At 55.9% G+C, this 21768-nt stretch overlaps 2 protein-coding genes across 7 annotated transcripts; both read right to left on the minus strand.

Annotated features, from left to right (window-relative positions):
* Window positions 1-5423: 5423 nt before the first annotated feature.
* On the minus strand, window positions 5424-9481 carry REEP4 (receptor accessory protein 4). 5 transcript variants are annotated; one of them, XM_019966299.2, is made up of 8 exons: window positions 8956-9477; window positions 8050-8122; window positions 7594-7670; window positions 7385-7505; window positions 6854-6967; window positions 6316-6451; window positions 6009-6163; window positions 5622-5912 (listed from the first exon to the last, which is right to left on the minus strand). In XM_019966299.2, exons 1-8 carry the CDS (start codon window positions 8985-8987, stop codon window positions 5847-5849), a joined length of 774 nt encoding a protein of 257 aa, XP_019821858.1. In that variant the 5' UTR covers window positions 8988-9477; the 3' UTR covers window positions 5622-5846. The 5 variants fall into 5 exon arrangements, with proteins under 5 accessions (XP_070650976.1, XP_019821858.1, XP_019821854.2 ...); XM_019966295.2 differs by lacking the exon at window positions 8956-9477 and adding an exon at window positions 8228-8747; XM_070794876.1 differs by having other exon boundaries at window positions 5694-5912; window positions 6316-6480; window positions 8956-9481.
* Window positions 9482-13817: 4336 nt separating this feature from the next.
* On the minus strand, window positions 13818-21747 carry LGI3 (leucine rich repeat LGI family member 3). 2 transcript variants are annotated; one of them, XM_070794878.1, is made up of 8 exons: window positions 21449-21747; window positions 20554-20625; window positions 19703-19774; window positions 19314-19385; window positions 19138-19209; window positions 17715-17884; window positions 17418-17582; window positions 13818-16501 (listed from the first exon to the last, which is right to left on the minus strand). In XM_070794878.1, exons 1-8 carry the CDS (start codon window positions 21652-21654, stop codon window positions 15684-15686), a joined length of 1647 nt encoding a protein of 548 aa, XP_070650979.1. In that variant the 5' UTR covers window positions 21655-21747; the 3' UTR covers window positions 13818-15683. The 2 variants fall into 2 exon arrangements, with proteins under 2 accessions (XP_070650979.1, XP_070650980.1); XM_070794879.1 differs by lacking the exon at window positions 20554-20625.
* Window positions 21748-21768: the final 21 nt, after the last annotated feature.

Consider the following 21768-nt stretch of genomic DNA (forward strand, 5'->3'; position numbering starts at 1 on the left):
AAAGGCCTGAAGGGAGCCTTCCTTGAGAGGCCAGAGGGGAGGCAGGGATCCTTGGACCAGCTGAGAAGAGGAGGGGTCCTGAGGAAAGGAGGCTTGAAGGGGTCAGCACCTGCACGACTTAGGTCATGTTGGCATAGATTCTCCGGACTTTTGCCTCCCCCCAGAGGCTGGCTTTGTAGCAGGGCAGGCTGGTAGGGGTTGTTTACATGACTGAGTTGTTAACACTCCCTTCCTCCCCTGGCTCCCCTGAGGGGTGGCCTGGACCTGAGTGTGCCCGGGGAACTGATCACGGAGGGTCTAACCCAGATTGCAGTTCCGAGGCCCCCAAGCCCCATCCTCCTGTTCCTAGGCTGGTTCCGGGATGCGGATGGGGGCCGGGGTGTGCCCGTGGTCCCCCATTTGTGTCCTCTGGCAGCCGAAGCTTGTGGAAGAGTCCAGGGGGAGATTCCTGCGGCTTGAGGCCTAGAAGAGGCTGGGCAGGCTAGGGTGGGAGTCTGGGCTGTCGGGGGCCCCCGAGGGCTGGTCACTATCATGCCCCAAGGGGATGGGGACTGTCCCAGGGGAGTGGAACAGACACCCATCCCACCCCATTTGCCAGTCTCTCAGGTCACTGGACTAGACCAGGACTCTCAGGAAAGGCTCCTAAAAATGCCCAGGGGGTCGTGGGGGGGTAGTGGGGTGGGGAGAAGGAGCCCCTTTCCACCCTCACCAATTTTCCATCCTGCTCCATAGCCCATGCCACAGGCCCAGAGCCCTTGTAGCCGGCTGTTCTGAGCCTGAGGACAGCAGGTCTGAGGAGACACACAAAGACACAAACACAGAGGGAAAACCACGCAACGTGGGGACACAATGCCGGCTCTGGCTCCGTGGACAAAGGCGAGCTGACCAACACCCTCCCCCCCACGCGCAGGCCGCTCCTGCCCCACGCCGACCCCTGGAGAGCACTTACACACACACACACACACACACACTGAGACACACGTTCCCGCTGACACGCGCAGCAGCACTCACAAGCCAGCTGACCTCACGCTGTCCCCAGAGCCCCTTACCTGGGCAAGCACAAGTGCCCCTCGGGCGGAGCAGCCCCCTGCCCAGGGGAGGGCAGCAGGCGGGGGCGGGGGAAGGAGCCCCGGAGAGTCAGGCCAAGCTGCCACTAATCCGGGCGGGGAGAGGGGGGGGCACCCACGTCAGAGCGGGGACTGCCGGGTGGAGGGCATCTCAGGACATCCCCTCCCACACACGCGGCCGTCTGGGCACCTAGCCCTGCTTCCCCAGCCCCTCCATCCTTCAGACAGCTGAGGCCGGCCTCCCCCCCCCAACCCCCCACCCTTGTGGCAACGCCTGGGGCGGGGGTAGGGGGGAGGGGGAATACCGGGGAGATTTCTCCCAGGACGCTGGGGGAGGGGCGGAGGAAGGGAAGTGTGGAGATGCTTTGGGAGCCAGGAGGAAGCTCTGCGGCTGATGCCCCCTCCCCTCTGACCCACCCACCCACCCACATCTCTACCTATTTCCTCTTCTACCTCCCCAGTGCCCCTCCCCCGCAACCTTCCCTCCCCTGCAGTCTAGCCACCCCGTAGAGAAAGCCACCTCATGCTGCCCCAGACTCACTCAGGACTTTCTGCCTAGCAACCCAGCTCTGGGCCCCCACCCTGGGATTTCCCCAGCAGGGCATCATCCTCTTGCCCAGGCTTCTGCCCCTACCCAGCTACGGGGCATCCCTGATACTGGACGGTAGGGGGGGATGGGGACAAGGGATGAGTGCCTGAGAGTTGTCTCCTCAACCCTCTCAAGGGTGGGGCCGTGTCAGCCAGGACTCCCCAACTCAGCCTGGGCCCGGGCTGTGTTGAAACAAGAGGCTAACCACGCTGCCGCCGCCCAGAGTAGCACTGAAAAATGCAACAGTGAGGCCAGGGCACCTGGAGGCCAGAGGTGGGGAAGGGGGACCAGGATCCAGAGGGGCCAAAGAGGCAGGGAGAGAAAGGAGCTGCTGGAAAGGTCCAAGGGACTGTGGGGGCGGGAGGGGGTTGCTGTAGGGAGGAGGGAGTAGGAAGACCTGAGAATGAAGGACCACCTGCACTCGGGAACTTGGAAGCATTGAGGGGCATCCCTCAGAAGCAGGCAAGGTGGATGGGGAGGCCGGAGTGAGCTCAAACCAAACAGAGCTGGTACCTGGGCCAAGCAGAGGTGTATGCTTCCAAGGGGACTGGCCTAGGCTCTTTATCTCTGTACCCATGCTCGCAGCAGCGGAACCTGGCCCATCTGTGCTCCAGGCCAGTTGGAACTCTGGCCAGCTCTGATTCTGCCTGGGGAGGCAGTGGGCACGCTGGTGGGTAATGGGGATAGGGGTGTGGGCAGGCCAGGGCACAGCCCAACCTTCCCCTAGGGGCCAGGCCAGAGAGGTGGCGGGTTGGGCCAGGAACCCCATGCAGAGGGAGAGGGTGCCAGGCAGGTGTCTCCGTGATTCCCAGAGGGAAGCCCAGTCTGCACTCAGTGCTGCAGTATCTGTATCCCATGTGCTGGTCCAGAACTTGGGTTTCTCCTTGCCCCTTCCCCTCTGGCCCCAGGAGGTCTTGGAACCCATACAACTACAGCAGACATTCACCAAACATGTATTACAGAGACTCGGGCATTTTCAAGGCTCTGTGATGGGCACCCAGGAGATTCATGATACAAAAATGAACATACAAGGTCATCCCCGGCATCGAGGAGCTTCTGCTCCCTTGATGCGTGTTCTTTTACCAGCAAACATTTGCTGAAGACTCTTAGGTGTCAGGCCCTATGTTGGGTGCTGTGGGTGAAGACTGGGGTCAGGCATGTTAACAGACTATTAAGGTGTTTCTGGTCCCAGGCTGGGAAAGTCAGGGGAATGTCACAGAGGGGGCGATGCTGAGCTCAGAAATGAGAGAACAAGTACTTCACCATGAACCACGATATGTCACCTGCTCTAACCACTATTTGCTCTGGGACAGGATTCAAAAGTAAGATGTAGATCTGTTCATTATGAAGCCACAGTGCAGTGTGGGAGGTGTGGTCTGGATGAGCAATCAACCCCAAGGGGGCATGGGGAAGACTCACAGAGGGCTTCCTGGAGGAGGTGATTTTTGAGTAAAGTTCAAAGGGTACATAGGAATAGGACAGAGCACAGGGGGCTGGGGGGAGCGTGTAGAGGGGGACAGGAAAAGAGCCTGGAGTCATGAGTCCAGATTGATAAGGTGGGGAACAAGAAGCTATTGGCATCTAGTGGGGCAGGAAGCAGAGCGGGCGATGAGCATGCAAGCACAGCCCAGAACAGGGTAAACTGGCCAGAGATCAGGAGCTTCACAAGGGGCTAGAGTCAAGGAAGGCTTTTAGGTGACATCTCATCATGAAGAAACGCTGTGACAGCCTGGAAGGAAGACCATAGGAAGCACAGGAGATTCATACAGCGGAGCAAAGGCCTAGAGGCTGATGCTGGAATGAAAGAGATGCTTCCAGAGACAGAAATAGGAGCAGCGGGGGCAGCCAGGCTAATGGGAAGACTGGGGCTAAGGTGGCCATCAGGGACCATCTCTAATTCAGCCCCGGGGCCCTAGTGACCCTGCCACTCACTGTAAGTTACCATCCGAGGAATGAGGGCAGGCGAAGCCCCACAGCTCCCAGGAAAGCTCCCTTACTGGCACACACTGTCAGCCTTCTGCAGCTGCTCCCTGCTTTTGAGTTTTTATTTCATTTTGACAATTTATCACATGCTCCTCTGTTTTGTTCTTTCAGTACAGGGCTGTGGATCCTGCCATTCCACCCCTACCAAAGCAACCTCTGGGCAGACTTGCCTCAGGAGACAGTGCTCTGACCCAGGGGCAGCACAATCGTGGAAAATTGCTTTATTTTTCCAAGTCTCATCTTTCCATCTGTAAAATGGCTATAACTCCCACCTGACAGTCTTGTCAGGAAGATTTGAGGAAATCACCTCTTTAAAATGTACAAGGTCCAGGACACAATCAATGTTTCATCTCTGCTAGTTTCCTTCTCCTTTTCTCCCTGGCAAGAAACTTTCTCATTTACTCTAGTTCTGCACAGTGGTTAAGAATCCTGACTCTGGAGTCAGACTACCTGGTTTTCAAGCCCAATTCTGCCACTTACTAGCTGTGTGACCTCAGGCAAATAACTTGCCCTCTCAGTCTCTGTTTTCCCTTTTGTGAAATGGAGATTATAATAATAGTAAGTGCTTTGTAAAGGTTGTTGTGAGGAATAAATTAATACACGTTGGGGGCTCAGAGCAGCCCCTGCTGGGGCAGCCATGGTCTAGATGCTAGCTATCAGTAGACTTTGCACCCCAAGTTTCTTGACACATGCCTGGTACCTGGCAGATGCTCAATAAAGATTTTTTGAATGAATAAATGAAGAGATAAGGCAACCCCATGATGCAAGGGAACACCAAGATAGGAAATCACTGAACACCAATCTGTGAGGAGCTAAACCACCCAGCAGATTAAGTACCTCTCCCGAATAAACCCGGATAATCCCCACACCAAGAGTTAATCCACACTCCTCAGGTCACTCTGGGTGACTACCCCATATCCCCTCTTCCCACCTGACACTCTCCCCCATCTCTCGACTTAATCAAAGGTGGGAAAGGACAGCAGGCATATGGGTGGGAGAAGGGAGAAGCCCTAGAACACTACAATAAGGCCAGGGCAGGAGAGGGCAGGGCTGGGCACTGGCTGCCCCAGGGATTAAAGGATGAAGTGGAGCCAGCAGACAGCCTGGGTCTCGGAAGAGATTCGAGGATGGGGCAGGCTGAGGACCAATGACCACAAGCAGCAGGGAGGGCCTTTGGAGGCAGGGCCAGGGTTCTTGTATCATCCCTCCAGCCAGCCAGCGGCCAGGCCCCTGCAGGGGCAAGGCTCTGCTCAGCCTCCAAGCCCCGCCCTCCTTGACCTGGAAGCTGAGGGCAAACCAGATTCTGGCAGCTGCTGCCCTCTCGTGGCCACTCCATAGAGGTGCAATGTTCCGTCCGTCAACCTGAAGGTTTGCAGACCCAGACACCCCTGGAGGTGCCCAGAGGCCTGGCAGGCCCTTGGAGGAAATCGGCCTCCCCAGGCCTAATCTGCGCATAGCTCAAGCTAATCCCCTGTGAGATTATCGTGCTACCTGAGGTCCACACCTTCACTCCCACTGTTTTCTACTTCCCACGAAGGCCTGCTTCCACCTCCTCCTGACTGCTTTGTTAGACTGTCCCCTTCCAGGGCTGTCCCCCAACTCTCCTATCTCTGAGGTCCCCAGGAGCTTTCCATGACAGTATTTTCCACACCACAACTATCTGTCAATGGCCATCTGGCCCTGTGGTCTCAGGCCTTTCAGCACTGGTCCTAGGCCCTGACTGGCCTGTGGCGGGCTGTTTAATAACATGTGCTGTGAGGACAAGGACTACAAACCAGAAGAGATGGAGCACTTTTATGAATTTATTTATCAAAACTTCCACAAACCTAGCCTCATTCACCAACACAAACCGTACAATCAGCAACCTCCCCAACCCCCCCCACACACAGGCCTTGGAAAAGGCTGTCAAGTACTTTAAAGGACAGGAAGGAAGTAACATAGCTGGGTGACCTTTGGGTTTCATTTTCCAGGGGTCTGGGGAGGGCTCTGGTCCCACATCTGGGAAGGTAGAGGGACGAGGAAGGCAATAAATAGAACCGTAAGCCCAGCCTGCTTTGGTACATCGTGGGTGCGGCCCTGCATGTGGCCAGGAACCGTCAGCAAGAGCCAGGAGGGCCAGGAGGGCTGCTGGTACAGCCAGAGGTCCCTAGGAAGGGCCCCAGCGCCCCGCAGGGCAGGAGGTAAGACCCGGCCTGGCTCCGCAGACCCTAGCTGTCCATGTCTGAGGGTGCGGTCTTTTTTCTTGTCCGAACCTTCAGGGAGCGTGAGGTGCCCTGTTGGGGGAGAGAAGGCAGGCACATTGTGAACAGTCGGGGCTGCGGCGGCGGTAAGGACAGCCCCCCCTCCCTCGTGCCTGCCTCACCACCGACCTCCCGGGCCAGAGGCTTCCTCTTGATCACACGCAGGCTCTGGCTGCGGCCCAGCGGCTTCTCTCGGGGCCGGGCTGGTGGCTGGGGGACCACTTCCGTGTCGGACCAACACTCATTATCAGTGTCACTGTCTCGCAAGCCCCCTGCCCGGTACCCTGTGTGGAGGAGAAGGAGCCAGGAGGCAAAGCTAGGCATTGACACAGTCTGAGGGCTGGGGGCAGGCTGAGCCAGGCTTTCCTCCAGCCCCAGGGGAGGAAGCCATTCCTCTCTCTGGGGGGCACTGTTTCGGGTCCCTCTGCCCACTCACCGATAGGTGGCCTGCGGTGGGGTACCTGGTCCTCCAGGTAGAGGGGATCCTGGTAGGTGGGGGCAGGGCCATCGGGGATGGTACGCAGGTCCTGCATGGAGAAGCTCCGCAGCTTCCCGGCCAGTGCACCCTGACTCTGCAAGGGAGCAGGAGCCGCTGCACCACCTGATGGAGGGGGCAGGGCTTCGGGCAGAAGGGGCCTCAGGCAGGGGAGCTGCCCAGGGAAATAAAGGCTGACCTGAGAGCAATCCCTGGGGCACAGGCCCAAAGGCAACATGGCAACCCTTCTAGTCCTGTGCCGGGGCGCCAACAGCAAGGTTGGGCCCAGAGACAAGGAGCCGCGGCTACAGTCAATGTTAGAGCGAGAAAGTCTGAACTTCAGCTCCATGCTCCCGCCAACACCCCAACCTGTCACCTCTCACCCTGGCTCCCTGGAATGGACAGCTGCTATCCCTTGGCTCCCTGACTGAGAGCTGGACCTGCCCAAAGGGCCCTGGGGATGGGGGTAGGGCTGTTGGAAGGCTGGGGCCCAGGGCACCTTGGTAGCAGCCTGCACAGCAGCAGAGGCGGCAATGTTGAGGCCCCGCTTCCCAAAGCTGAGCACTGTCTCGTAGCTGCGCTCCTTGGCTTGCACGATGTAGGTGTCGATTTCCTGCAGATGGTATGTTGGGGAGGAAAGCTCAGGCGGACCGCCCGGGTCACTCCTGTACGGACCCGGAGAAACCACTGGGAGTCACGGCTCCTGGTCCACCCCATCCACAGAGCAAAGGGCTCCCCACCCACTCATCCATTCTTCCACCTCAATGATCCGCCACGCTCCAGGCTCCCCACACCATCCCCAAACCAGCTTCCAGATGGTGTTTTACACCCTCCAAAGATCATTCACCTGTGTACCCATTTGATTAGCCCAGAAGAGGAAGAAGGCAAGGCTCTGTCAAGGTCCCACAGTTCAACAGCAGCAGGACTGGGATTAGAGCCCAGATGTTCCCCAGCGTCTCAAGCCCCAAATCCAGGGCTCCTCCCCTTGCACCCACCCCTACACTGCCCACCCTGCCTCCCCCTGGGGTACCTTCTCATGGCGAGACAAGGATGGGTGGACAAACTTTCGGTAAAGCATGCTGGCCCCCCTGGTGTAGGGCGAAAGCAGCCACAGCACAAACGCCATCTTGATCTCGTAGTAGAAAGGGAACCTGTGAGAGCAGAGGGGCAAGGTCCACCAGGGAGCCAGGCCAGGGAGAGCCAGCCCCTCCCCGCAGCCCACAGAACTGGTGCCCGTACCAGGAAATAAAGATGTCTGTGAAGGTCTCCACCGCCATGAAGAGTGCAAAGACGATCCAGTACATCATCCATCGGACCTGGATAGGGTGGGGTGGGGGGAGAGATCAGAAGCCAGAAGCTGAACCGGCAATACCAACTCCCCTGTCCTGGGCTGACCCAGTCCATAGATTCCAGAAAGCCCTTCCCACTGCATTCCCCTGGCACTTGGCTGGCCTTACAGAATTGCCTCTGAGAAACTGCCACTCATTCCTGTACCCACCCTCAATCAGCTTCACCCACAAGATCTTACAAAGAACCTCAACAGCCCACCCTCCACCCACGCCCATGCTGCTTCAGGATATACCACCAGATTATACCCCTGAAAAAGAGGGAGCCCAGCTTGGACCCCACATACCTCGCCAAATCCTACCACACCCCTCACATGAGCTGAGCCCTCCTGCCCATCCCCACACTCACATATTCACGAATGTTCTTGGTCTTCACAGCCTTGTAGGAAGCATAAGCTGGGTACAGCATCCCAAACACCAGCCTGAAGAGCAGCCCCCAAAACAGAGGAGAAGTGTGAGGGGCACCATTCCCCACACCCCTGCCAGGTGGCTGCCTCCCCCCCCACCCAGGTTCAAGGCAGCAGTACCTGCCCTGTTCTTCCAGCTTGGCTTGCACAACCTGTGCCTGAGTCAGTGCCCTGGAGGCCACCTCCCTACCCTGCTGTTTACAAACACCCCAAGCCTGCTCAGGCCTGCAAAAGTGGCCCATGGGTGCATGATGCAGGGAGAGCACAAGGTGGGTGGGAAGCAGGCTTCGGAGCTGTGAGAACACCAGGCTGATTCCACCAGGCTGATTCCTCCCCTGGACGTGTCATCAGGCGCAGGGCCATCAGATCCGGCAGTGCCAGGTGGCAGACAGAGATATTTCAGCCAGGTGCTGGAGTACCCAAAGGTGACAAGTAGGATTGAGTGGGGAGGCTGAGGCCAGGGTGGTGAGTCACGTGAATGACTACTCAGTTGGGAAGCGCCCACAACGTGCCACATCTTGTGTCTGCCAAGGGGCTGCTGGCCGGCCTGTGGTCCTCTCTCTCCCACGCACCTGCCTGCAATGCCTGTCTGACTGCAAGGGGTTTCGCCTGGCCGTCAGCCAAGTAGGCTTGAGGGTGGGGGTACCAGCACGCGCTCCCCCCCCCCCCGCCCCCCGCATGCCTTGTGCAGGTCCACAAATCCGTTAACCCTTGCAGTGAATGTTGGAAGGAGGGGAAAGGTGTAAGGGAGCTCAGAAAGCCCCCTTTCCACCTGACATTCCCAGTTTCCGCCCCAGGGGCAGGTTGAAACCCAGGGACAGAGGGAGTATTAGAACGGCCATACTCACACCACCAGGCGACAGATCATCCACGACACCATTCTGCAGCCTTGGGAAGGATGGGAGATCCCTCCAGGAAGACGCCCAGAGGGACGCTCACGCCACGGTGGAGGTGTAGGAACCACAGGGGCGCTAGGCTTGCCCCTTTGTGGAGGCGAAGCCCGCCGCTCACTAACTCCGCGGTGCGGAAAGCCTGAGGAAAGGGGAGATGAGCGGGCCGGGGCAGGCAGGACCGACTCGGGAGCCGGTACCCGCCAGCGCGCTCTTCCGCCCCGCCGAGCCGCTCTGACAGTTACAGCTCTGACCCGCACTTCCTGCTCCGGAGAACGAAGCGTTCGGCCCTTGCCAGGGGCGCTGCAGGTCCCGAGCCAGGGGTGGCTGGTCTCAACCTGCGCTCGTGCGGGTCCCCGGGATCTCAGTGCGCCGGGCCACCGGCACCGGCTTCGGGGCGGAGTTTGCAACTCACTTGAAAGTTGCACGGAACTGGGCGCTGCCCAACCCCAGGTCTCCGGCGCGGGGCGCAGGCGCAGAGAGGCTCCGGAGGGGGCGGGGCGAGGTCAGGGAGGCGAGAGGCCTGCCCCTTAAAGTGGCGATGCTCAGCCGTCTCGCGGCTGGGGCCCGTAGGTTGGCTGCTAAATCACTTCAGTCGTGTCCGACTCTGTGCGACGCCATAGACGGCAGCCCACCAGGGTCCCCCGTCCCTGGGATTCTCCAGGCAAGAACACTGGAGTGGGTTGCCATTTCCTTCTCCAATGCATGAAAGTGAAAAGTGAAAGTGAAGTCGCTCAGTCGTGTCCGACTCTTAGCGACCCCCTGGACTGCAGCCCACCAGGCTCCTCCGTCCATGGGATTTTCCAGGCAAGAGTACTGGAGTGGGGTGCCATTGCCTTCTCCACCATAGGTTGGAGTAGCCCTCGAAATGGGAAATGTGGAGGTGGGAAGCGGAAACAAAAAGGTGGGGCCAGGGGAGGAAGAAACTAAAGAAATTCGGAGACTTGACTTTCCGGGGATCTTTATTGGCTCCCGTCTTTTACCTCGTTTTCCCGCCCTCTGTAAGATGGGAATGGGAGTGAGATGGGTGGAGGTCCCGGGTTAGAGGCTCCGTCGAGAACTAAAGGAGGTTTGGCTGAGCGCCAGCAAATCTGGCTCTTAAAAGCACTAGGCCAGGAGATGGGTAAGCGCTTCAAAGATGCTGAGGTGACCTAGACAGAAAGCGGAGAGGACTCGGAGGAGAGGGAATCTGAGGGACTCATCACCTCCATCCCAACTCATCCTGAAGGGTGGGCTGCAGGAGTTGACTTCTCCCACGTCCCTGGGCAGGCAGATTTGAGAGATTCTGGGTGAAGTCCTCAGTCCATCTTCCCCCAAAGTTTGAAATGCCACCTATTTTTGTGAGTCAAGAGCACAGATATCCCTGAGAGCTTTAGTATCAAGAATCGCCACTTTGTAGTGCATTTTTGAGCTCAAGGCTTGAACTTTACAAGACCCCTTTTTACCATTTAGGAAGTAGGCTCAATGGTGGAAAGTAACTTGCTCAAGGGCACCTGATGGTGTTTGCCGGTGGACTATAAACAAATGTTTGGCTCAGCCTTCTTTTGAGGGCAGCTCTAAGAAGGGACAGGTAATGGGAAAGCTCCTCTAGGAGGAAGGTATATCTGGAAGAAGGTGGGAGGCTAAAAGAGAAAATTTGCAACATTGTAACATATATATTAGTATATATGTCACTTGACTGAGTGATATATACATATATATATATATATATAAGTGGTAGTCACTCAGTCATATCCCCCTCTTTGTGACCCCATGGACTGTAGCCACCAGACTCCTCTTTCCATGGAATTCAGGAAAGAATACTGGAGTGGGTAGCCATTCTCTTCTCCAGGGGATCTTCTTGATCGAGGGATTGAACCCAGGTCTCCCTCATTGCCAGCAGATTCTTTACCATCTGAGCCACCAGGGAAGCCATATATCTATTTCAATAAAAATTATTTTTGAAAAAACAAAAGGCAATCTTTGCTGCTTCTACAGCGTTGCAGGTGGGGTTACATTCTTGGTACCTCTTCTGCTAGGTGCCCCATTCCTCCTCCTGGACATGGGGAGCACGTCACCCACCCCCGACCCAGCACGGCCTCTTCACTGCCTCACAGAGCTAAAGTGAGGGTGACAGCGGAGCTGCCCAGAGCTGTGGGGGCAGGAAGCTTGGGCAGTTACTACTTTTTGTTACAGCCATAGTCAACCCTCACCATCTATCAGAAGGATGGAGTAGCTAATGATGGAGGCCAGGGAAAGAAGGCTTCTTGGGAATAAATAAACACTCAGTGATTATACAGTCATAATTATGATCATCAGTTTTATTGGTACTGTTGAGTAGGAGAGCTTGCAGTGAAACTGGCCCACAGGAGAAACTACCCCCAAGGCCCTGATGCCTCCTTCTCTTCGCCCTCACCTGCTCACATTGTTTGGAGCTCCCACCTAGACTGGAGGAACAAGAACCATCCAGGGCTAAGGTGCTGGCAAGAAGGTCCTGACCGCCATGCAACATTGTAACAAAGGTGAAAAATATCCTTGTCTTCTTGGGGTAGAAGGATGTGATTGATCCTCTGGACAGCCAGGAGGAGCAGGTTGGGGAAGTGCACAAAAGGGAAAGGACATTGATTCTTCTGGAAATAAAGCTGCCTGGGCTGACTATGTGCATGTGAACCTCCAGCAGCCTTCAGTACTTGCTGCAGATCTGCCTCTCCTCCCCTACCCTCGATGCCTTCCAGAGTCACCTGACCTCAGCATCACAGGCCTCGCTTTACCCCCATTCACTGGAGAGGAGCTCCCCCGTGCCCACTCTAAGCCAACCCAACTGGGACCATCTCTCAAAGGGAGACTCTTGGTCCCAATGACTGTGCTAGGAAAATGTAAGAGACAATATGCCAGAGGTCTGTGGCTGAAAGCAGAGCTCAGCAGGGAGGGGTGTAAGGCTGACAGCTGAGGGGGGTTACCCTCCTGGGCTTTGGCAGAGTAAGTGGACTCTGCCTCTCACGCCCTTTGGTCCTGAGCTGTTGACACAGTCACCCGGTTACACTAGGTTGCTAAGCAGCTCTCTGGACATACAGATGACCTGCCCTTGGCAGGTGACCATGCAGGCATATGGTGGGTTCCAGCCCTGCCTTGTGCAAAAAGCTGGTCATTCAGGAGGGGGAGTGTCTCTCATCCCCAGGAGGTGCCCTGGTGGGGGGTGGGGAGTGACAGTCAGAGTGATGTTTATCTTTCTGCTACTACTGCTGCTGCTGCTAAGTCGCTTCAGTCGTGTCCGACTCTGTGCGACCCCATAGACGGCAGCCCACCAGGCTCCCCTGTCCCTGGGATTCTCCAGGCAAGAACACTGGAGTGGGTTGCCATTTCCTTCTCCAACGCATGAAAGTGAAAAAATAAAGTGAAGTCGCTCAGTCGTGTCCGACTCCTAGCGACCCCATGGACTGCAGCCCACCAGGCCCCTCCATCCATGGGATTTTTCAGGCAAGAGTACTAGAGTGGGTTGCTATTGCCTTCTCCGGTTTATCTTTCTACTGGGTGACAAAATGCCAACATGTCTAGAAGACTCAACCCACTTTCCCTGGCAACCTCTCCCCTGGCACAGGATGAGACCCCATTTGAAAAAGTAGGACAGGCATTCCTAGGACAGTGTGGCTGGGGGACCCGAGAGGTACCTGCTAAGCCAAGAGCACGTGAATGTGGTTTCAGAAGGTGGAAACCCAGACATATCATCTATGAGGTTCCCTGTTGTGAGAAGTGGGCATCTGAGGCTAACGGTAAGATGTAGGGTACAGGGGCTCTGTGAAGATAGAGAAGGACAGGGAAGCCTGGCGTGCTGCAGTCCATGGGGTCACAAAGAGTCGGGCATGACCTAATGACTAAACAACAACAGGGGCTCTGAGACTGAAGATGGGTAGAATCCTAATCCATAGAAAGCAGGTCTCCTCAAAGATCAGCCTTCTCCCTGCCATTAAACAGTCTTCTGTGAGACACTTGGGTATCTCATAGAGTCCTACAACCAAAAAAGTCTTAGCTTTGTGCCAGACACACGATTCTAAGCGTCATACACACATTGTTGTTGTTCAGTAGCTCAGTTGTGTCCGACTCTTTGCGGCCCCATAGACTGCAGCATGCCAGGCTTCTCTGTCCTTCACCATATCCCAGAGTTTGCTCAAACTCATATCCATTGAGTCACGGATGCAATCCAACCATCTCGTCCTCTGCCACCCTCTTCTCCGTTTGCCTTTGATCTTTCCCAGCATCAGGGTCTTTTCCAATGAGTTGGCTCTTCACATCAGGTGGCCAAAGTATTGGAGCTTTAGCTTCAGCATCAGTCCTTTCAATGAATATTCAGGGTTGATTTCCTTTAGGATTGACTGGTTTAATCTCCTTGCTGCCCAAGGGACTCTCAAGAGTCTTCTCCAGCACCACAATTCAAAAGCATCAATTCTTTGTTGCTTAACTTTCTTTATGGTCCAACTCTCACATCGGTACAAGACTACTGGAAAAACCATCGTTTTGACTATATGGACCTTTGTCGGCAAAGTGATGGCTCTGCTTTTTAATATGCTGTCTCGGTTTGTCATAGCTTTCCTTCCAAGGAACAAGCATCTTCTAATTTCATGGCTGGAGTCACCATCCACAGTGATTTTGGAGCCCAAGAAAATAAAATGTCACTGTTTCCATACATACATCAACATATTATAAATCTAATGCATTCAAATCTCACACTAACCCTGTCAGGTAGGTAGCATGGTTAGCCACATTTTTTAGATGAGGAAACTGAGATTCAGATAGGTGAAGGAACATGCTTGAGACCTCCCAGCTAGTAAGTGGCACAATCAGGATCAGGCAAAGTAGGTTTTATTATCTACTTTACAGAAAGAGACGCTCAGCTGGGGGAAATCAGTCCACTTGCTTGACATCTCACACCAGGTCTGAGGGTGGCAGCCATGATGCATGTTTGTCCAGCAGAGGGGGATGGAGAGGAGACCAACCACTGAGCTGGTCCTTAGCCCTATTGGTTGGACTTGACCTGACCGAGGGACAGACAATGGGCCCCAAGACTGTGATCTCCAGGAAGGAACACTTGGCCGTGAGTCAGCCCCAGGTGATCGAGACTAGTCATACTGGCCCAGCAGCTGAGTGTCATCAGCGTGAACTCCTGACCCCAGCACCAGCTGACCCTGGGATGCTTACTCCTTCCTTAGAGGGAGGGGAGCAGGGAGGAAGGGGGTCTGACATCTGATGCTGGCCCCCTCTAAGCATCAGGGACAGAAAATACAGCTTTGTTCTTAAGGAAATAGGAGCTGCAGATCATCGTCATTGATACCTGAGAGCCGTCAGTGGGGTGGGATTTTTATTTGAAACAAGTGAATCAGATCATTGCCCCCAAGTGCCTCTGGGCATCTTGCTACCTGGGGGTCCTCACACCATCTGGGCACAGGGAAGAGCCTCCCCACCCTGTGCCTCCCCCACCAGTTCTGCATCTCAGAGCCTTCTATTCCCAGTGTACAGCAGAGGGCAGCAGAAGCTTGGCTGTCAGGAGCCGCTTCCTCTGGACCCTCCTTCCCTCTCTCCCCACTCCAAGACTCAGCTTGCACTGAAAGGCAGTGCTTTTGGGGTGTGTCTCTGTGGTTCAGAGGGGTGCCAGGGCCCCCAGGGTGCTCTCCACTCCTGGCACCTGCCCAGATACCTCAGGTGCTTGGCCAGCCCTTGGACACACTCAAAGGAGCCCATACAGCACAGGGTCCATGTCCCAAAGGTAGGGCTGAACCCAGAGGGTGGTCAGAGGCAGGGGCAGCTACAGGAAAGAAAAGCAGAAGGCCTTTACCTGGGTGGTCTCCTGTCCCCCAGTGAACCAGATTCAGGGTGAGAGAAGGAAACTCCAGTGGGAACAGAGACAGCGCTGGGAAGAAGTCAGGGTCAGCTGTTGTTGTTATTGCTTCAGGCGGAGGGGTTTTGCCCCCCAGGAAGTCCGGCTGGTACCCAGAGGCTGGTACCACCATTCCCATCATTATCAGCCATGGGGTGGGCACACCAGGGGGTGAGTGGAGGAGGACCGGTACTATGAGCCCCTCCAGGAAGAGAGGCAAGGTCACAGAGGAGACCCCCTTCAGGCAGCACTGAAGCTGTACATGTGCACACAGAGATGGGCGTGTAGACAGATGTGTGTGCATGTCACTGAAGAAGGGTGTCCAAGTCCACATGTGCCTGCGGAGGGCGCGTGGCGTGGGAGAGTGTGCCCGGCAGCAGGAAGGATGTGGCCACGGGCTGCAATGCGGAGCACGAGCAGGTAAACAGACACCTGGAGCACCAACAGGAAAGACCAGAGGGTAAGGATAAGCCAAAGAGCAGGAGGGAGCAGTTCAGCCTCCCTCCCTCCCAGGACCCCTCCCCAGGCCAGAGCACGTGGAAGGCAGCAGAGCGAGGGCGGCTGCGGGCGGGGTCAACAGGCGTCCATACGTGGGAGGGCACTGGGCGCTGGGTTGCCAGGTGCGCGCACAAGTCTTCATGCTGATTCCAGTGAAGATGAAGGGGCATCCCTGGGCTATAGTTCATGGTGCGGCCCGTGCTCAATGGGGTGTGTACACGTGAGAGACGTGTCATGGATGGGCTGTGTGTGTCTTCCCACAAGCGCATATGTGGCTCACCTGGAGGCTCCCACCCAGCCTCCGGTGTTGCCCGAGGAACCCCGAGGCCCCCAAAGCCCCCTAGGCACTGAGGTCCACCACCACATGTCGGTACACCAGAGTCTGTCCCTTGAAGCTGGGCGCCAGGAGCAGCTGGGCATCCCCAGCTGGCATGTAGCAGAAAGCCCGGGGGGCCTGCACTGCCAGCTCTTGGAACCGCACAAACTTCTGCCGTCCCTCATCCCACTGGTAGATCTGCGTGAAGGAGAAGTCGCTGCCTAGTGCCAGGTAGCGGCGGCCGCCCACCAGGAAGGGTTGCAGGGCCAGCGAGCCCCGGGAGGGCAGGGCCTGCACCTCGGAGAAGCGGGCACCCTCCCAGCGCAGGATCTTGGAGTCACCAATGTAACGGCTGAGGCACAGGTAGCTATCGCGGCCTGCACGGAAGTGTTTCACTGCCTGGGCATCAGGCACCTGGGTCACCTCACCCTGAGCCACAAACTGCTTCTGGGTGCGACTCCACTGATAGATGACGGGAGCCTGCGAACTGCTGGACACGATCAGACGTGGCTTTCCCTCACCATCCACGAATTCCAGGTCGGTGTCACGGTGCCAGGGGTGCAGGGCCTGGTGGGAGTAGAAGCCGTTCTGGTGCCAGCGGTAGAGGCTGGTGGCACCCGCCTTGGAGCTGTCAGCCACAGCGAAGTACCAGTCGCCGTCGATGCGGAAGGCCTCAAGGTCGTTGGGCTTGCGCACACGCTGAGGGTCAATGTCCTGCAGCTTGGTGAAGCGCGTGGTGTTGGGGTCCCAGTGGTAAATGTAAGAGCCCCCAAACAGCTGGGCCACCACCACATACAGCTGGCTGTCCACCACCATCGGCTTGCAGTGCACTGCAGAGGGGGCTGCGGGTGGAGGGGAGTGGTGTTAGGGGCCCCCCACGCCACACCCTCAGAAAAGAGGTTGGGCCCTCCGAATAAGGCTCTCTGCTACAGCATTCTCTCCCTGCTGAATGTCCATCGTGTGCTCAATGCTTTCTAATTGTCTCACAGCTAAGAATCCATCTCACCATCACCCTCCCTTTGCCTTTGACTCCAGAGTTCCAATATAAGCTTACACTGAGCACAAAATAGGTGTTGCTAGATATTGACCAACTGAATAACCATCATGTCAGTTTATTGTGTACAAAGGCTCAGTGGTAAAGAATCACCTGCCAATGCAGGAGACACAGGTTCTATCTTTAATCCAGGAAGATCCCACAGGCTTTGGAGCAACTAACCCACTGCACCACAGCTATTAAGACTGTGCTCTAGAGCCTGGGAGCCGCAACTACTGAGCCTACCCGTGCTGACCCCATCCGGGCCACACCTGCTGAAGTCTGCGTGCTCTAGAGTCTGTGCTCCACAGTAAGAGAAGCCGCTGCAATGAGAAGCCCATGCAGCAACGAAGACCCAGCACAGCCAAAATTTAAATATAAATAAATAAGTAAATATATATATATATATATATATATATATATATATATATATATGATTCAGCTTAGGCATCCCCTCTATCAGGAAACCTTCCCTGATTGCCCAGGGTAGGCCTCTCCTTTGGCCCCCAGAGCATTGTGGTCATATCTTCCTCCTGGCACCTATGTATTACGTGGATGTTATCTGTGTATGTATCAACCTCCCCCCTCGCCAAAAACTAGAAAAGTTCCTCTTGTGGACAGAGACCATGTCTCATCTATCCTTCTACCTGTAGGAACTCAAGGAAGAGAAACAACAGAGCCCACCCCACCCTCAGGGCCACCACTGCCAGGCCAGGCCTAGATACCTGGGATTCTATCATAGTCTCGAAGCTGCCTTTCAACATAGTCCCACTTGAGGATGGTGCAAGCGCTGGCTCCTGGCTGGGCCAGAGCCAGATAGAGATCGCTGGAGTAGAGGAAGGGCTCGGCTGACACTGCTGGGAAGGACAGCGTCTGGTACAACACGAAATCTGCAGGGATGAGGGGTTAGGGGTTAGGGTTAGGTTAGGGAGAAGGGTTAGGGCTACTCGACTGGCAAGGCAGGGCACAGGGAGCATCCCAGGGGAGACCCAGCCTGATGGCCAAGGTCGGGCATCTCCTACCTGTGGTGATGCAGTCGAACTCACGCAGCGGTAGATCCTGCACCTTGTGCTCTTGGAAACGGGGTGGGCTGGCGCAGTAGATGGGCGCCACCGTGGTGTTGGTGTGTGCCAGCCACTCCACCAGCCACTTCACCTTGCAGTCACAATTGAGCGAGTTGCCCCGCAGGTCCCTGGATCATGAGGGTGATGGAGGAGGCACAGAGAGGGGCAGGCTCTCAGCTGCTCTGCCCACCCAGGCCCTCTAGGTTTTCAGTAGATGTTGGCAAGGCTGCTGCTGGTTGCTCACGTGGCATCTTTGTGCCGGTCAGAGAATGGTCCCCCACGGGGTGGGCTCAGCCCTGCAGACACGTGCTTGACCAGGAGAGTACAGGCTGAGTTTCAGCCCCTACTTGCCTCCTTGGCCAGGTGCCTTTTCCTGTGTAAGACTTCCACATCTATCTGTTTCATCCCCGTTCCTCCAAACCTTCCTCAGTCTGGGGCTTTTGTTTTCTTGTAGAAATACTGATCAATGACTGTGGCTATGCTACTGGACTTTAACACAGATTCAAATCAAACATATGTTCTAAAAGCACATATTCAAAAAGTACATCGTAGGAGGGAGGCTCAAGACAGAGAGGTGAAGTGAAGTGAGGTCGCTCAGTCGTGTCCGACTCTTTGCAACCCCATGGACTGTAGCCTATCAGGCTCTTCCGTCCATGGGATTTTCCAGGTAAGAGTGCTGGAGTGGATTGCCATTTCCTTCTCCAGGGGATCTTCCCAACCCAGGAATCGAACCCTGGTCTCCCACATTGCAGGCAGACACTTTACCGTCTGAGCCACCAGGGAAGTCCCAAGACGGAGAAGACATACGTATACTGATTGGTTTCCCAGGGGTTGCTAGTGGTAAAAAAACCCCTCTGCCTATGCAGAAGACGTAAGAGATGAGGGTTTGATCCCTGGGTGGGGAAGATACACTGGAGGAGGGCATGGCAACCCACTCCAGCATTCTTGCCCGGAGAATCCTATGGACAGAGGAGCATGGCGGGCTACAATTCATAGGGTGGCAGAGTCAGACACGACTGAAGCAACTTGGCATGCACAGAGCTGATTTGCGTTGCTGTACAGCAGAAACCAACACAACGTTTTAAAGAAATTATCCTCCATTTAAAAATAGATTAAAAAATAAAATACTTACCAAATTGGAAAAAATATACACATAATGTCTTGCATGCATTTTAAGAGGGTCCACAAATGCCTTGAAGAACCTCAACTTGAAAGGCTACCAATCTCTGTATAAATCAACCTAGCCTTCTCCCCCGCCCAAACCTAAACCCTCCCAGGCTGTCAAGACCTTATGGTCTTCCAATTCTGGCTCCCACACTGCTCCCTCCAGGGCCACGCCCCTTTGTGCCATTGTCAACAAAAAGTAGGACTCAGGCCTTACAAGTCACTCAGGATGTCCAGGGGCCGAAAGATGTCTCTAGGCAGTGTCTGCAGGTTATTGTTGGCCAGTGAGCTGAAAGAGAGACCTCTGGGTCACCTACCTGAAGGTCATGCCCAAGGCCAAAGGCCACAGGAGACAGGGGGCTTTGGGCCAGTGTATGAGCGTGATGTACTCACAGGTGTGTCAAAGACTTGAGTCCTCGGAAGGTAAACTTGGATAATGCCCAGATGTCATTGTTCTCAATGAAGCTGGAGAAAACAAGAACTTATTTCAGCTGCCATTCAGCATCCCAGACCACTTCCCCCAACCCCAGCTGCTTCCCTATGGCCCTTCTAGATTCCATCCCATGACCCTAAGGCAGGCTTTCATTCTGAATCTGGACATGAAGCCTGTGGTGACAGGCATTCAGGTGGGATGGTTTACGCAGAGGGATGGATGAAACGACCTTCTGCTCGGGCCCTGCAGTCAGAGGATTCAAGGGCTCTCTTCCCACCTCACCCCCAGCCCTCCCCTCTCCATCTCTGTTCTCAGCCCTCCTCCCAATTCCCCTTTCCTTCCCACGCACAGATACTGCAGGTGTGACAGTCCTGTGAAGGCATTGTCTCCAATCAGTGTAAACTTGTTGGAATTGAGTAACCTGCAGAGACAAAGGCGGATTAGCGTTTCCAAGGGCACTCCTGCTGTGCCAGCTCCCAGCCAGTTGCCTCACCCCCAAGCCATGCCTCCCACCCTGGGGACCCTAGCAGAGGGTCCTGGAGCAGCCTGGGTGTCAAGTCCAGGCGGGAATCTGCTCTGGTCCCAGAAGCTCCCAGGGCCCCCATTTGCTCCTAGGGTATATCTCTCCTGTCAAGTTGGGTCCTTCCCCACAGCTCTGCCTCCCACCCTCACCCAGCTCACTCCAGTTCGTCTCAGACCGATGGCAACTTTGAGGATAACCACGTTTATCTTTTCTTGTGACTGGGGCTTCAAGCATAAATAGCTCCCTTTGGAATTCCAGACCCTCCTGTCTTCCCTCCCTTTCAGCTCCAGGCTCTCTCTTCAAACCCTGATCCTTGGGGTCACTTGTCTCTAAGGTGACCTCTCTCACCTGCACTGTCCACCCTCTGGCTCCAGCCCGAACTATCACACCCAGTTCTTTGGGGTCTCCAGAGGACACAAGTCCATTCCTAACTGGGCCCCAAATATCCTCGTTCTTTGCTTTTGTGTGCAACCTGGACCTTCCTTCCCCAAACTGCTGCTCTCTGCGCCCCTCTGGACTCTGCACTGCTTCACTATTTGTGGCTTTCCCATTGGAGCAAGAGTAAGGGACACGTGCACCTTGACCTCCACAGGCAACTTAGGATCACTCTCCTCTCCCCTCCCCCTAGTCTTCCCTTCCCCTTCCGACCCTGCCCTTCAGCGAGGCCCTGTCCATACAGGAACTGCAGCAGTGGAAGGTGGGAAAACGCTCCATCCTGGATTTCGGAGAAGGCAGCATTCACCAGCGTCCTGCAGGGGACATCTGAGGGTCAGTAACCAAGGGGAGAATACAAGACTGTGCTGGGATGGCATGAAGTGGACAGGGCAATGTCTTCTGTATACACTCGCCTTGGAAACTCCCCATGTCACCTGGCTCCACCCCCCTCCCCCTCAACCTGAGGCTATCTTTCCCTTCTCACAAGCTCATTATCATCCTCCACTACTGACTCCCTGAGCACCAAGGCCAAAAGAAGATTCCATTACCCATACCTGCTTCATCATCCAAACACCCACAGTGTGCTGGGTGCTGTTGAGGGATGGAGCACTGGGATGGGGTGGTGGATTAGCATCTTGCCCTCAGGGACCAACCACACAGCCTATCTAGTCCCTTAGGCTGCTTGCTGCAAGTGATAGGCTGGCTGGCCCCGAGCAGAGCGCTGGCGAGACCAGTGGCAGGCGTCCACCAGGGCCAGGGCACGGTAGGGGTGTATCTCCCTTCCACCCTTCCCCCTGCTGCCACCTTCCCCCTCCAAGAGGCCTTCTGTCCTTGGTATGACATCAAAGGCAGGGGCCCCCATGCTCATGTAAACAACCCCCTCCCTCCAAGTCCAGTGCCCGCACACAGTAGGTCTCATTAATGCTGATGGTGGTGATGATTCATTCTTGGCCATAAACACTCGCTTTTCCAGCCATGGCTGCTTTCCCCAGCATGACTGCAGAACTCCCAGCCAGGCTGGAGCCCTCCTGGTCCTCACACTCTGTAGAGAGGGAGCAAGGGTTCTCCCCAGGGCAGGGTTTTTGCCTTCTTCTTTCCAGCCCCCCACCCAACCACACCCCAGTCCAGAGCACTCACAGAGAGATGACCTCGGAGGGCAGGTTCCTGGGTACTGCCTTAGAGTCCACGCAGAAGGCAGTGTCCCTAGTGCAGGAGCAACTCGGGGGACAGGGGGGCGTCTTGGGGGGTCTCTTGGCGCCGACTTGCAGCATTAGGCAGAGGCCCAGGGTAGACAGCGCCAGGAGCCGGAGCCCTGAGACCCGCCTGGCCTGCAGCCCCGCCATGCTGCCTGCGAGCTCGCGGCCCCCGCCCCACCGCTCCCGGCCACCCCGTGCGGGCGCTCCCGAGCAGCCGCTGTGACAGCTAGGGTCCCCCTGGCTGTCCTCTGCAGAGCTACT

This window comes from Bos indicus, chromosome 8, assembly GCF_029378745.1.
Source record: "Bos indicus isolate NIAB-ARS_2022 breed Sahiwal x Tharparkar chromosome 8, NIAB-ARS_B.indTharparkar_mat_pri_1.0, whole genome shotgun sequence".
NCBI classification, from domain to species: Eukaryota; Metazoa; Chordata; class Mammalia; order Artiodactyla; family Bovidae; genus Bos; species Bos indicus.

Bases quoted from the DNA above. Each gene is read 5' to 3' on its own strand.
- REEP4 (XM_070794875.1), bottom strand. From the start codon at position 8,987: ATGGTGTCGTGGATGATCTGTCGCCTGGTGGT. The intron at 7,671-8,049 runs GTGAGTGTGGGG...CACCCTATCCAG, and splicing joins CCAAGAACATTCGTGAATAT to GTCCGATGGATGATGTACTG. The intron at 6,968-7,384 runs GTACCCCAGGGG...TACCATCTGCAG, and splicing joins CCTTGTCTCGCCATGAGAAG to GAAATCGACACCTACATCGT.
- LGI3 (XM_070794878.1), bottom strand. From the start codon at position 21,654: ATGGCGGGGCTGCAGGCCAGGCGGGTCTCAGGGCTCCGGCTCCTGGCG. The intron at 19,210-19,313 runs GTGAGTACATCA...TCTCTCTTTCAG, and splicing joins CTCAAGTCTTTGACACACCT to CTCACTGGCCAACAATAACC. The intron at 17,885-19,137 runs GTAAGGCCTGAG...CTCATGATCCAG, and splicing joins CTGGACATCCTGAGTGACTT to GGACCTGCGGGGCAACTCGC.